Here is a 14,023-nt window from a genome sequence, read left to right as displayed (position 1 = left end):
GACTAAAAGAGGCTTATGCAGCAAATAGGAATAAAGCTTTTAAAATAAATAGAGCTGAGAAATGAAGAATGTAGTCAGAAGGTAGAAGGAGGAGGAAGTTATAACAACAGAGAGAAACAGCATTTGACAGCTATGTAGAAAGTTTAGTAAATAAAAGCAGCAGTTAATACAGGGAGCAGATGCAATGGAAATTAAAATAGAAGAGGGCAGTGAAAGGAATGAATCCTCTAAAATATTGAGGGTAAAAAAGAATTTTCTTGAGGAATGTCAGATTGAAAAATATTGTCTGAAAACAGTGATATCTTCAATTAAGTAGTCTTTTATTTGGTAGCAGTTATGGAATGCTACAAAGTAAGTTAAGAGTATTTATTTATTTATTTTATATAATTTATTTATTTAATAATTATTTATGGCATATATTTCATTTTCAGCTAATAATTGCTAAATCTATTTTCTTTTAGTTTATACTATGATTCATTTCAGTTGTAGTGACAGCTACTATAGACAAAGTGCATGTTGCAATGAGAAATGTCTTTTAAATAATATGAGATACTGAACACCAGAAGGGAAGTAAATGGCTCTTTTCAACTAACAGAAACCTCATATTACTGTATCAGTGTCAAAATGATCTATCCACCAATTGCATTTTGACAGAACACTGTATTTGACTTGAATTCATTGCATTCAACTGGAGCTGTAGCCATGGTGAGCTGCTGTCAGAAAGTTTCTGCATACAGTCTTCTAGCTGTAACCTGAGGATTATCAGAAAGCCTCATTTATTTGGATCATTTTAGACACCAGCAATTGTTTATAGTTAACCATGTACTAGTAAATTACCCTGAAAAATCGTCAAACTGATCTGTAGAAGAGAAGGGGATTCTTGTTGCTTTTAGAAAAATAAAAAAAAATGTCCAAACTGCTGAAAAGAAACATATGCCTACCTCACACTCTGTATAGCCTTGGAGTCTAAATGTTTTTAAAACACCTACATAGTGAATAATCATCCAAAAAAATGTAGTTACGTAATGACTAACATATTAAATGATCACCCAGTGAGCAGAAAAGGGCTACTAGACAAAAAATTACATGAGAATTTTATGTCAAATAAGTTATGCCAGAATGTGGAAATGAAGCAAAAAATATTTCATTTCTGTTGCAAGTAATTTATAAAACAAAATATGAAGATGATTTTTTTTTGTTGTAGACAGAGTTGCCATGAAAAGTTTTAAAGGTAAAAGATTTGAAAATTTACATTTTCTATTTTTTTAATATTACAAAAATGATTTTCCTCCTTCCTGTGAGCTTTATTTCCGTAATGCTTATGACCATTTTGAACACACTTGAAAATAACGCTTCATCATGTTGAAACTGGTAGGATTCTGATTCTGTGCATTTCTAACAGATTTGTGATGTTAGATCTTCTTGTTAAATTTTCAGGGCTTTGCACAGTATTCTGTGCTTTTCTACGGTTATTACAATAATCAGAGGACAATTGGATGGCTCAAGTTTAGGATGCCTCTTTCCTACTTCCTTGTTGGCGTTGGGACTATTGGCTACAGCTTTATGATTGTCATTCGAACGTAAGTTCACACTTATAAAAACAAGTAATATCAATGTTAGTCACTCGGATTTTCTTTCAGAAAATACACTTTGGAATGTAGCAATCTTAAGAGCAGGACAAATGCAACATCAGTGGAGCGAAAATGCAAGGAAAAGCTGAATTCTGTTAAAGTTGTATATAATTCCTTGGGCCTATTCTTATTTATTTTTGCAGCAGCTGTCTTTCAGTGTTTTGTCGCTGGGAAAAATCCTTACAGAAATACCAGTACTTCCCTCCTGCAACTTCAAACTGTGAAATGAATGCATGAAGTAAGGAACACAACTGTCAGACCATATTTTCATAATGCTCTGCATCTAGCATAATGGCAGTTAACATTCTGGAAATTCAACTGTTCTTCTTTCAGTGATACCTTATGTGAATTGAATTAAGAAGAAAGAAGGCAAAAAAGAAAGAAACATATGGCAAATAATTCTCTATGTAATTCATAGCCAGCAGTAAATGACTGTCCACAAGTCTATAGTGGTTAAGTCATGTTTACACAGTAGTATCAAAGAATAATGATCACAGTGAAGATTTAATGTCCCGAAAATAATTATCTCCGGCAGTGTTTTATCCAGGAAAACTGTGCTTAATAAAATGTAGTAAACATAAAGTTAAATCAGTAGGAAACATATGTGTAAGTGAAACTGGGCCTAGGCAGTAAATTAGTGAGGTTTTAGGCTTTTGGCTCTCAAATTCTGGATTTGAATTTTGTCTTACTAGCAGAATTAGATGAATATTCATTCACTATTATTTTATATTATTTGTGTAAACAATGATGATTCTAATAGTTTTAGAGGAGATATACTGCTAGTGAACATAGTGTTTAATAACCTTGATTCAAGTACAATGATCACCTACCTCAACAAATGCCCTTAGCTAGAAAAACAGATTTAGAAGTTTCTTAGTTTGGAATAATTGGAACATTGTAGGTCAGGATGCAAGGACATTTGTGATTTTAAAGAAAATCACAGTTAAAATATTCCAGTATTTTGTGATGTAGCCAACATTTTCCACTTTCAAAAGCACTAGATTAAATCATATTCAGTTTTTCAACTGTTATATGGTTTCCTGCATAGGAAAAAAGCATTCCAGAAGGGGAAAAAACAAAACAAAACAACAACAACAACAACAAAAACAGAAAAAAACCCTTCAATTACACATTTGTATTTTGGAGAACAAAACACTCATTCAATAATAAAAGTCATTAATTTAGGCTGAAAACATCCTTTATAATAGTTATTTATGTATTTGTGAAGATTAAAAAGAGAGTAATATTTGATAGTCACACAGACAGATAAAAACTAAAACTAAAAATTATTCTAACAGAATTCCTGAGTGCAAAACAGAGGGAAATCATGCTGTATGTAGTATCTTCCTTTTCACCTGGCCATGTGACATTACTGCTGGTCTGTTGCTAGGTGATCTTAAGAGCAGCTCTTGCAGTCTACTGATTATTGCTGTTTTTCCAGAAAGTAGTGCAACACGGCCTGTTAATTTTCATCTGGAAAGAGAATGCATGCAGGCATGAAAGAGTTGGTGAAGAGTATAAGTAGTGTTATTGTACTTAGGGAAAATAACTAGAATTACAGCTTCACTCTACACCTCATCCTATGGAAACAATGTGGAAACATTTCTGGTCTCAAATAAATGACATTCTGAGCACAGGATTGTTCTCTATTTTGTTAGGAACACTTCAGAATTTTAGGCTCTTACCTTAGTCTAAAATTACCTTAATCTAAAATCAGCAGCAGGGCAGATCCTATCAAGAGTGTTTCATAATATGCCCTTCTGTAAATAAACAGTAACAACAACAACAACAAACTGGCATTAGATTATGCCAGCTCCAAAGCATTTGCTGTGTCCCTGACTTATAATTCTACTTCTCTATTTGAGTGTATGAATTTCACTGGACAGTTAGAAATATGTTATATACCATGTATTGATATTAATAAAATGAATCTACAGCTTCAAAAAAAAAAAAAAAAGGATTGCATTTTCCTGACCAAAAAAAATCAATGCAATGTCCAAGATTAAATGAGTAAATTTAGTAGTCAAGATGAGATCAAAACAATTAAGAAGGAATTTGATGTTTGTGGGTACTGTTACAAATCTCACTTAAAAATACATGTGTGATGGGAGGCAAGCCTGAGAGCTCTATTTAGTGATTTTTTATTTTGTTTTGGCTGGTTATTTTAGAATTATTCTCTTCTTCTTATTGAAGTCTCTAATCAAAATCTACTGCAACTTCTTTGAGAGATCTACCTAACATTGTGTTTGAGTTTCTTATTCAGCAGAATTCCTCTGAGATGTTCACGAGATACATTGATTTTTTTCTCATGAAAATGAGTATTATTATCTGATAAATTCTCTAAAAATATCAAAATCTCCATTGTTTTCCCTTGTTTGAAGTAGATTTTTTTCATGAGTGATTATAATAAAATATATGTATTTCAGAGTAAAGTTAGAACTTTAAGTAGAATTTTAAAAACATTCAGAGGAAAACTAGCTCTAATTGAGCCTTTCTGCATCTTTTCAATTTTTGTAGAATGGCAAGGAATGCAAATGATGATGGTGGTGGGGATGATACTAGCTTTAATTTCAGCTGGAAAATGTTCACAAGCTGGGACTACCTGATTGGCAATCCTGAGACAGCAGATAATAAGTTTGCTTCCATCACTACCAGCTTTAAGGTAAAACGAAGATCACTAGAGAGATGTAATTTGATTTATCTTTCACATTATTGTGAATCAGATGGAACTAAAGCCAAGTATAAACTGTCTGGAACCTAGATGCTTAACCAACTGGATTTGCAGTCGTGATGTTAAACAGCAATAGGAACTGGAGGACCAAGCATTAGCTATACTGTCCTATCATGCACCACACTGTTTCTTTCTGCACTAGTGATATAACCAGTTTGATTCTCCATACTGCCCACCTTCCCAACTATAGGCATAAAATTTATCTGCATGTAAGATAAATGGAAAGAATAGGTCTTAGGAAAACAGACACAAAATACTAAGCATTGAATGTCTTTGAAACTTCCATGCCTGCCTGTGAAAGTCAGCTATTGAATGACATTTGGAGAAGAACATAAATCAGTTGAGATGGAGACTTATTTTTGAGAAATACACTCATGAACATTTACTGTAATTTTTGCCAACAAGGAAAGTGTGAAGCCTTAGCTTGGCTGATGTTCTCGAGGTTTTGCTTAAAAGCTGCTGCAGTCTCCTTTCCTTTACATAATGAACACATGCAGTAGGAAAAGTGAAATCAAGATTAAAAAATAAACAAATAAATAAAATTACAATTCAGGAATCCAGCTTCCCTTCTGTACAACTGATGTCTATATCAAAACAAGAAGCTGTAAACAAACTTCTTTTTCATGAAGACATTACAGAGAGAAAAGTCTTTCTGCTGGCAAAAGCAGGAAGCTTAAGACTTCATTTACAGCAGAGTCATGGCCAAGGGTGAATACTAGGCAAACATTTCATATTACAATCTGAAGCTGTGTAATGTTTGTTTGTTTGTTTTCCTGTAGTTCTAAGTGTAAACAGTTTTTTCATCCCCCCTCAATTTCTGATTCTCAATATGTATTGCTGTTTTATCACAAATGTGCATTTTTTTTAGTGTGACAGTTCCTTTTCTGGCAGTGAACTATGTGTGTATTGCTGGTGACTCAATCTCACAGCACCTCATAAGCAGGCAGTGCTAATTTCATACTGAAACATGAGAGAAGGTGTAATGAGAATTAGTGGGGATACACAAAATCAAAGCAAAGTGAATTCTGGGGATCCCAAACCCCAGAGTCCATAAAGGTCCAAAACGGATTTTCTGATACAATATGTGTTTGCCTGAAAACATGATGCCCAGGTGTGCATTTGCTTTGTCACAACTTATTTAACTGAATTCTAACAGAATAAGCAATGTAGAGTCTTGACCATTAAAGTGCTGATAATCTTTTGTTTCTAACAAGCGCAGGAAGCTATCGTGGAGGAGCAGGAGAGCCGAAAGGAGGAAAATATTCACTTGACTCGGTTCCTGAGGGTGCTTGCTAACTTCTTAGCCATGTGCACACTTGCTGGGAGTGGCTACCTCATATTTTTTGTTGTGAGAAGATCCCAGAAATTTGCCCTGGAAGGTCTGGAGAACTACGGGTGGTGGGAAAGAAATGAAGTTCGTGCTAGCACATTTCTGAAATAGATGTGGTTTGAAACTGTTCCTTTACTCTGCATGTTGCTTTTTTTTTTTTTTTTCTTTCCCCTCTTGATAACTTAAGTACTTGTAATAGGGGTGCTAAATGTGTAACAAAAGAACTCTTCTAGTCATAGAATCATAGAATCACAAGGATGGAAACGACCTATAAGATCATCTAGTCCAACCATCTCCTCACCACCATTGCCACCACAAGCACTAAACCATATCCTGCAGCACGTCATCCAGACACCTCTTGAACACTGCCAGGGACTCCACCACCTCTCTGGACAGCCATTCCAGTGCCTGACTATTCTCTGAGTGGTCTTGAAGAGCATCTCTCTGCTTCCCAATTCATTAAAAAGAATATTCTTTGGTTTGCTCTTTGAAGTGCTCTTTCATGTTCAGTTTTCCTTTATGGGCTTAATCTTTATTTCTGGGGGGGCTCTTAAAACTGTTTTTCTTGCCACTCTATGGTCTCACAGTATCTCTTCAAGAAGCATGCTCTCCTGGTGCTTTTCTCTTGAGACTGGTCCAAGGAAAGTGACTTGTATGTGACCATGTCCGAACTTAGCTGAGGCTTCTAAGATACGAGTATGCAGTGTAACAAAACATGCCTTCTAGCTTCACCTGGCAGTCTAGGAGTCCACTGTCTTTCTTTTCTTCTGTTCAATCCGCCTTCCTCTTGAGCAAATGGAGCTTTGCTTGTTAAAGAAATAATGAAAATGATTGTGTTTGCAGTCAGAACACAGTAAGCACCTAAAGTCAGCAATGCTGTATAAAAGCCTGCTTAGACTTTGCTTTCTTAACAAACATATTATTCTGTATGTTGTAAAACTAGATGTTTGTTATTTAAAGCTCTGAGCAAGAGTGTGAAGTTGAATTCTGATTTACAACAAAGCAAAAAAATGCCATCCTCACAAAGCAGATGGGAATGGATAATGATGTTATGAAGAATGTTGTTCCCTAACTTAGAGCACCAAAACTTCACACAGAAATTGACATGCAAACTTCAGCAATCTGCCTTTAGAATGCAGAGAAATGGGCCTGCTTAAATTGGATTTAGTCAGTTGACAAAAAAATTACTTTATTTTACTCTTTTTGGAAAATTCATGTACAAAACTGTGTTCCTTAAAGAGATATGCCACATCTGGGTCTCTAATGAGTAAGTTAAACAATACTGGATCCTGTATTGACCTCTGGTGGACACAGCCTGATACTTGACACTGTGTCACTGATCACAGCCCTCAGAGTCCTGCAGTTCACCCAGTTCTCAATGCACCTCACCATTCGCTCATCCAGCTTGTGGTTTCCAGATCACAGAAAACAGCATTCACAGTGGAACTGTCAATGATATGAACAGTGGAAGAAAATCTGCTCCAGCACTTCAACTTGAAGTTGACAAGAAGTTCAGAACATAAGTCCATTCCCTTCTGAAATCAAACTAAAGTGATAAAATTCAATGAATGACATGTTTCCTTCTACTCAGAAAAATTCTATAAGTAACTGCAAAATATAATAATAACACTCTGTGAAACTAAATTAGGAATTTTTAAACTTTTACATTGTGGAATCCATTAGTTTTTATAGTTTATATAGGTTTTTTTTTTTTTTTTTTTAAATTTTGAAAGCTTAGTATTCCATGTTTTGTTTCAGTAAGCACTTGCATGTTTGTGTGTAATCATTTCATTTCACACTTCTCAGGTTTACAAGTTTTTGTGCATTGTTTCACCTCTTACCTTAATATCTTTCTCCCAGAACTTGAAATGTTTTTGAGATGGGAAGTCAAAGCATGGGAAAATGCAGATAAAAAGAAAATGAGAAATAATATTCTTACTTCTTATAAATAAGAAGAAAGGCAGAACATAATAAAAATATACAAAATTTTAAATGATAAAGAAAATCAGTGATTTGTATCCTGCCTTTCCAATGGTGCAGCAACAAAGAAACTTCTTAATTTTCAATTAAGTTAACAAGTACTATATTTAAAACTACTTGAAGACCGTACATTTTCTTCTATCACCCAAAGTCAAGGAACTGGGGGATAGCAAATGAGTCAAGTAGAACCAAGATTCAAAAAAGCAAAAGAAAAGGAATGCATGGGTGATGGATGCCAATAGTATAAGTATTGAAATTTATGTCTGTCTGAAGGAAGACTGTTCTAAGATAAGACAGATTGTCTGGGAGCTATTAAAGATAAAAAAAGTACTGATTAAAGCAGTATTTTAAGTGAAAATAGTTGGAGTCTGGGACTCATAGACATTTTTCTTGTTCTTCCTCATTCACAACTGGGCTAGCCCCAAGGACTAGGCTAGGTCAAGTGTGACCGAGGGCATCTGTTCATATGCTTACATTTCCACTCTCCAGCAAGAGGAATCTGATGTAAAGTTAAGAGCATTACAAGAGGACGTAACGTGTCTAATAATAACTTTGATACTCAGCCAGTTATAATGATTTTGTGTCTTAATAATTCATGATTTGCAGTGTTGGATGTGGTTGTCTCCAGAAGCTTTGCCATGTCAAGCCATACAGTTTATGATGTCTTTTGTTTAATGATGATTGAGAGTGCATGTGTTAGAAACAGATTCTTTGTGAAATTTTAGTTTTAAAAACATAAATAAGATAAACTCCACCATCCCAAACCAAGTATCAGAAATAGCACTGAATACACATGAAAGAGTAGATTACTGTAATAAAAAAATCTACTTCTTCTGTGGTGCCACAAGAAGTGTGTGGAGTACGCTACCGATTTCCTATGAATATGAAATAGAAATAGAAAAATCCAAAATTACCTCTTGAATGTTAAAAACCAACAAAAAAAAATGAAAGAAATACAGCAAACCATTTACTTATTTTAATTAAGAAGCCCAGTTCAGCAGATTAGAATTTGTAAGAGTGTGAATATACAAAAAGAGAGTGAATTTATTTGTTAAATAGTGCTTTTGTGTTGCCGTATTTTTTATGAGAACAAAAACCAATCTTATGTCTCTTGATATCAGGAAAGTAAGAACATATTAAAAACTACAATTGTTCTAGAAAAATGAATTCCAGTATATTTAAGAGATGTTATTTTCAGAGCAACTGGAAGACATTTAAGTATTTAAAGGTTTTTTTGTGACTAAATAAATTCCTTTTTACTCAGTGCCTTTAATATGAGTCATCTATACTGAGAATCATTGTGTTTTTCCACAGATGTTTGTGATTTAACTTGAGATAATGTTTTCAGTTACTTGGTTGTTTATGGTCCCTTAAGGAAGAAATTTTGGTAAGGAAATGTTATTTGAAATTGAAATTTAAAAATGAACTTCTAAACTTCTTCAATTTTCATTTTTGGCTGACACAGTCAATTAGATTTTGTGTTATTTCACCAAAAGACTCAAGCACATTTGCAATACATTTTATCAATCACTTCAGAATGTTAGATACTTGGAATGCCTCCCTTGTCAGTAGAATACACAATCTATGCTGAATTTCAAACTTTCTATGAAAGCTTATTTTTCTCAATTTACTTTCAGTGAACTTGTTCAATTCCCATACATATATGATGATGAATTAATCTTGTTAGACGCATAAAAAAAAATATATGCAGAAAACATCAAGACTAATTTGTGTTTGCTTATTCAGTGAGGATGTAGGTGATGTCTCAGCCATTTAATTTAACACTGTACTTTTAGAGAAATGTTTCACATAGCTAATAATTTATGCTAAATTCTCTGATAGCATTTTGCTTAAAATGTAGATTGTAAGTAAAAATCTAGTATTTGACTTTTTTTCTGAGATTGAAGGAAAATATAAAATTAAAAAAAACCCCACACTTCCATATATCTGTCTACAGTAGATCATAAGTTTTCACTTTGTTCTTTGCAAAAGCATCTTGTAACTCTCAGTGTGTATTCTGCTCTTCACTCATTTCAACTAAATACCAAATGAAAAGTAGCACTGAAAATGCACTCACTGCTACAATTAGTAATAATAATAGATCCTGCCTCTAACATTTCACTGTAAACTTTTTCTCTTTTCTTCTCCCACCTCCCTAGGTAAACATGGTCATGTCACTTTTGGGAATGTTCTGTCCAACCTTATTTGATGTAATCAGTTCTCTGGAAAACTACCACCCTCGAATAGCTCTAAGATGGCAGCTTGGACGCATATTTGCTCTTTTTCTTGGCAATCTCTACACTTTCATTATTGCCCTAATGGATGAAATCAATCTCAAGGCAAGCTATTTAACTCTCTTCACTATTTTTAATATACACCAGGTCAAAGATATCTGTTTAAGACTGTCACGGATGTATCAGTGAAAGATGAGGGAGTCTTGGATTAGAAAGGATTTTGGTAGTATAACCTTATAATCTATTTTTTTTTTCCTCATTAATTTAAATATTTAGTTGGAAGAAGAAAAGATAGTCAAGTATAACATGACAATATGGGAAGCCAGTCTGTACAATGGCACTATTCCAGAAAATTCAACTGCTCCTCCAATACAGGTGGACCCTGCAGACGTTCCTAGAGGACCATGTTGGGAAACAATGGTAGGCCAGGTAATGTAACTTTCTGAGTTCATATTTGAAAATAAAACATAGTCTGTTACAAGAAATCATATTAAATTTATGTTTATTCCTGCTGACAAGTTAAATTAAGTTGCGAAAACATGAGGAAATGAAGATGTAAGACTTATTTTTTTCTCAAGCTGCAAAGCTCAGAAACAGCTATTTTAATTTATTTGAATTTTATCTGGTAGGGAGATCCCTCTGCATAGTTAACAGCATAAAAGGATTTCTATTTTTTCTTCTTCTTTTTTTTTCATCTTCTTTGTCTCACCTCTGTCTTGCAAAGCCTGCAACTATGAAAAGTTGGATCAGTGGTAACAGTTAATTAATGTAGTAATTCTGATCAAAGTTTGTATCGAACAAAATCAGATTCTGAAGACAACAGACTTAGAACAGACTGATGAATATCTCAACAAGGAAATATGTGAGATTAGCTCTTGTTAGCAGTGTATATTTGAGAAGCGAAGTAATACCATGTAAAATAAAGAACATCAGTTTAGTAAATCTACTCATTTTATTTGATTCAGTTAAGCATTCATAATTATTTGTATTACATGATATGATGCTTACAAAGAATTTCCCAACATGTTTCTTTTCTCTGATTGATCATCTCTCTCTCTCTTTTTTTTTTTTTTCCTGCCCATGAGACTGAATTCACCACTGAATCACAACTTGTGCTATTGCTCCCTCATTGTGACAGTCTCCTCACTTATTATCAATACTCTCAAGTGGCAGCAGGGAACAGAAAGGCAGGAAGAAAACAAACACTGAACTCTTTTCACTGGTATGGAATGATTAGCTAAGAACTCCCAGGTCTCATTACTCTGCTGATTTTCTCTGTATTTTCAGATCAGAGAGAATAATAATAGTTTTTTTGGCAATTAGGGTAAGCCCTGATACGGTAGAGTTTAGTGGAACTTACTGAAATAAGATGAATAAGTATTGTAGAGTTTTCTTCTTTTTTTGAATCTCCCCAGAGTTGTAGTAATCAGAAGGGGTTTTAGAGTTTTTCTATAGCAGCAGTATTGTCTGGAAACATTTTTGAGACTAATCATGTAATTTGTTATGAGCATAAGAAGAAGTGGAGGATATCTGTAACAAATGTAGGGCAGTCTTTCTCCTGGATTTCTCAGTTGTTGAACTGGGAGAAGACAGTCTTTACCAAATTGTAGCACAGGAAGCACATTTAGTCACACACTGGTCCAGTGTTTTATCATTATTGTAACTTTTATTGCATATATGTATTCTTAAATGAAAATATTGCTTTAACAGGAGTTTGTACGGCTGACAGTCTCTGACACGATGACAACATACATCACAATTCTAATTGGTGATTTCTTGAGAGCTGTCTTTGTTAGGTTTTTCAATTACTGCTGGTGCTGGGACTTGGAATATGGCTTTGTAAGTATCTGATTTGCTATTTTAACTGTCCTTGTCAGATCGTCACTCACATGCATAAATACTGATAAGCGTGTACTTAATTTGTCGCTCATATTCAGTGTACTCAGTGCTTGCAGCTAGAAAATATTCATGAATTAAAAAGAGACTGGTAAATGGGGTGAGTGAAGACATGGAAATGTCACTGAAATCTATGAATGACACTTGCTAATATGAATAACAAGTTAGGAAGCCAACATTACATTTTCGCTGTACTGGGTCCATGGTGAATCACTGCTCCTAGTATGCACACTCCAGTGCAAAAACACATAGATTTTATACATTTTAGCATGTGAATATTCACACTATTTCTGTGAAGTACCCTCCTATTCCTAAAATTGCTATGCATATTAAAATATAGTACTATGAGCGTATTTTGTTGAATTCTCGCAAGGCATTTAATTAATTAATTCTTCAACAGTGCAATTTCTAAATTTAAAATATAAATATAGTTCTATCATTTGAAAAGGAATTAAATCTGAGCAGCCCCTTTTTTGGGGTGGGGGGCGGGAGAGGGCAGGGGATGGATAGGGGACTACCAAATCTTGATTTCACTCCAGTGGATAAAATAGGGATTATTGTTTTAAAATTTATCCAGTACCCAGAGATCTAATTTTCCATTAGCATCTTCTAAGCAAAGAACGAAAAACAAACATCAATAAAATTCTGCAACCAGTATTAAAATCTGTCTGTTGGCCTTCAGCCATCCTCATTTGTCTCATTATTCACTGATAATATGCGATGAACATCTTTACAACACAATGCAAGTATTACACTGCTGTTGGAAGTGACAGTTTTAATCTAGATAAACCATTTCAGAAGCTTCTGCGCGAATTTGATGAAAGCATTTGTTATTTCTTTCAGCCATCATATTCAGAATTTGATATAAGTGGGAATGTGCTCGGACTGATATTTAATCAAGGCATGATCTGGTAAGTGTGGCAATGTGTGCTATATCTGTAATGTGCCTCTGTGCATTAGCACTCACTGCAGTACTGCAGGAATTAGCAGCATGTGTGAAATGCCAATTTGTCCCATTGATTTAATTTGATGCCAGTGTAATGCAGTACTCCAGTACAGGGAAATAAGTGGGTGTATTTCTAAAGTAGTTCTGTGCTGATATTCTGACTCTAGATGAATCAGACTTTGGTAGAGTTTTGCAGTAAAAGGCTGGGTGAAATCCTGTCTTACTGTTGATTGTTTTCCAGTCATTTGAATGCTTTGAAACTGAAATATCCTCCAGTTTAGGCTGGTTCCAGCATGGATATGGTGGCAGAGGAAGTGCTGAGTACAGCTGTGCAGCTGAAGGCAGCTCTCTGGGCTGAGCTGGACCTGGAGCATTGCATTGGCTCTGTCCTTACTTTCAGTAGTATGGGGGCTTCACAGAATCTGTGACTTGTGTGTTTCTGATGTCATTTTGATATAGAATCTTTCTTCCTGTGTACTGAGTCTTGCAGATTGACGAATTGAATACATCAAAACAGCAAAAAAATTTGACCAAACAGTAATGAACATTCACTGCCAAAATCATATTTACCATTAATACATACATAGGATACATTCATTTCTGTTTTTTCCTGGTGTCACAAATTCAGTTTTCACAAATTCATGCTCATCTGAAACATAATAAAAAAAGCCTCAGGTGCAGTTATAACTGCCACTAAAATAGAAGGGATGAGAGATGTATGTGTGCATTATTTCTGTAGATGAGATAGACCATGAAAAACCCCTTTATTCTCTTTCTCTGTGTATTCACAAAGTGATTGGGATGCAAAACATTTGCAAGTCTTCTCTATATCAAAAAGCTACTGGCAAGTTTTTGTCTACCTATAAGAAGTGTCATACCTAAAAACTAAAAATATATATTACTAAAAATGTAGATTACTGAGAATCTTCTTGATATTGAAGAGTATATTGCAATTGATTTCCATGTGGGTAAGGAGTAGGGCGGGCCATGAGGTACTCTCTGTCTTCAATCATAGCTGTAAAGCCTTTATCTTTCCTTTTCACTGAATATACATGAAAGAAAAGGGAAATGTTAATATCATGTATTCTGAAATGACATCTCTGTACTCTAGATGTAGTCAATGTAGCAAAAATAATTCCGTCCTAAAGTGGTGCCAGTATGTTAAGAAATATATAAGGAATAAACTAGATCATTATTATGATAATACTTAGCTTTTGTGCTGTGCATGTTTATATAATACAACCTAAACTGACCTAATACTACCTAAACTAACCG

At 34.5% G+C, this 14,023-nt stretch overlaps 1 protein-coding gene across 1 annotated transcript in view; it reads left to right on the top strand.

Moving 5' to 3' along the window:
- Positions 1 to 14,023, top strand: part of TMC1 (transmembrane channel like 1) — a gene marked incomplete at both ends in the record, with an annotated part of 48,998 nt that overhangs the window by 29,454 nt on the left and 5,521 nt on the right. The window contains 7 exons of the mRNA XM_079548460.1: positions 1,438 to 1,580; positions 4,149 to 4,293; positions 5,582 to 5,776; positions 9,832 to 10,011; positions 10,183 to 10,335; positions 11,617 to 11,745; positions 12,646 to 12,713. Coding sequence (XP_079404586.1) covers positions 1,438 to 1,580; positions 4,149 to 4,293; positions 5,582 to 5,776; positions 9,832 to 10,011; positions 10,183 to 10,335; positions 11,617 to 11,745; positions 12,646 to 12,713 — 1,013 coding nt within the window. The remainder of the gene's footprint in view (positions 1 to 1,437; positions 1,581 to 4,148; positions 4,294 to 5,581; positions 5,777 to 9,831; positions 10,012 to 10,182; positions 10,336 to 11,616; positions 11,746 to 12,645; positions 12,714 to 14,023) is intronic.

This window comes from Tetrao urogallus, assembly GCF_951394365.1.
Source record: "Tetrao urogallus genome assembly, chromosome: Z".
NCBI classification, from domain to species: domain Eukaryota; kingdom Metazoa; phylum Chordata; class Aves; order Galliformes; family Phasianidae; genus Tetrao; species Tetrao urogallus.
The sequence above is the reverse complement of the archived record's forward strand: the minus strand, read 5'-3'. Positions and strand labels throughout refer to the sequence as shown.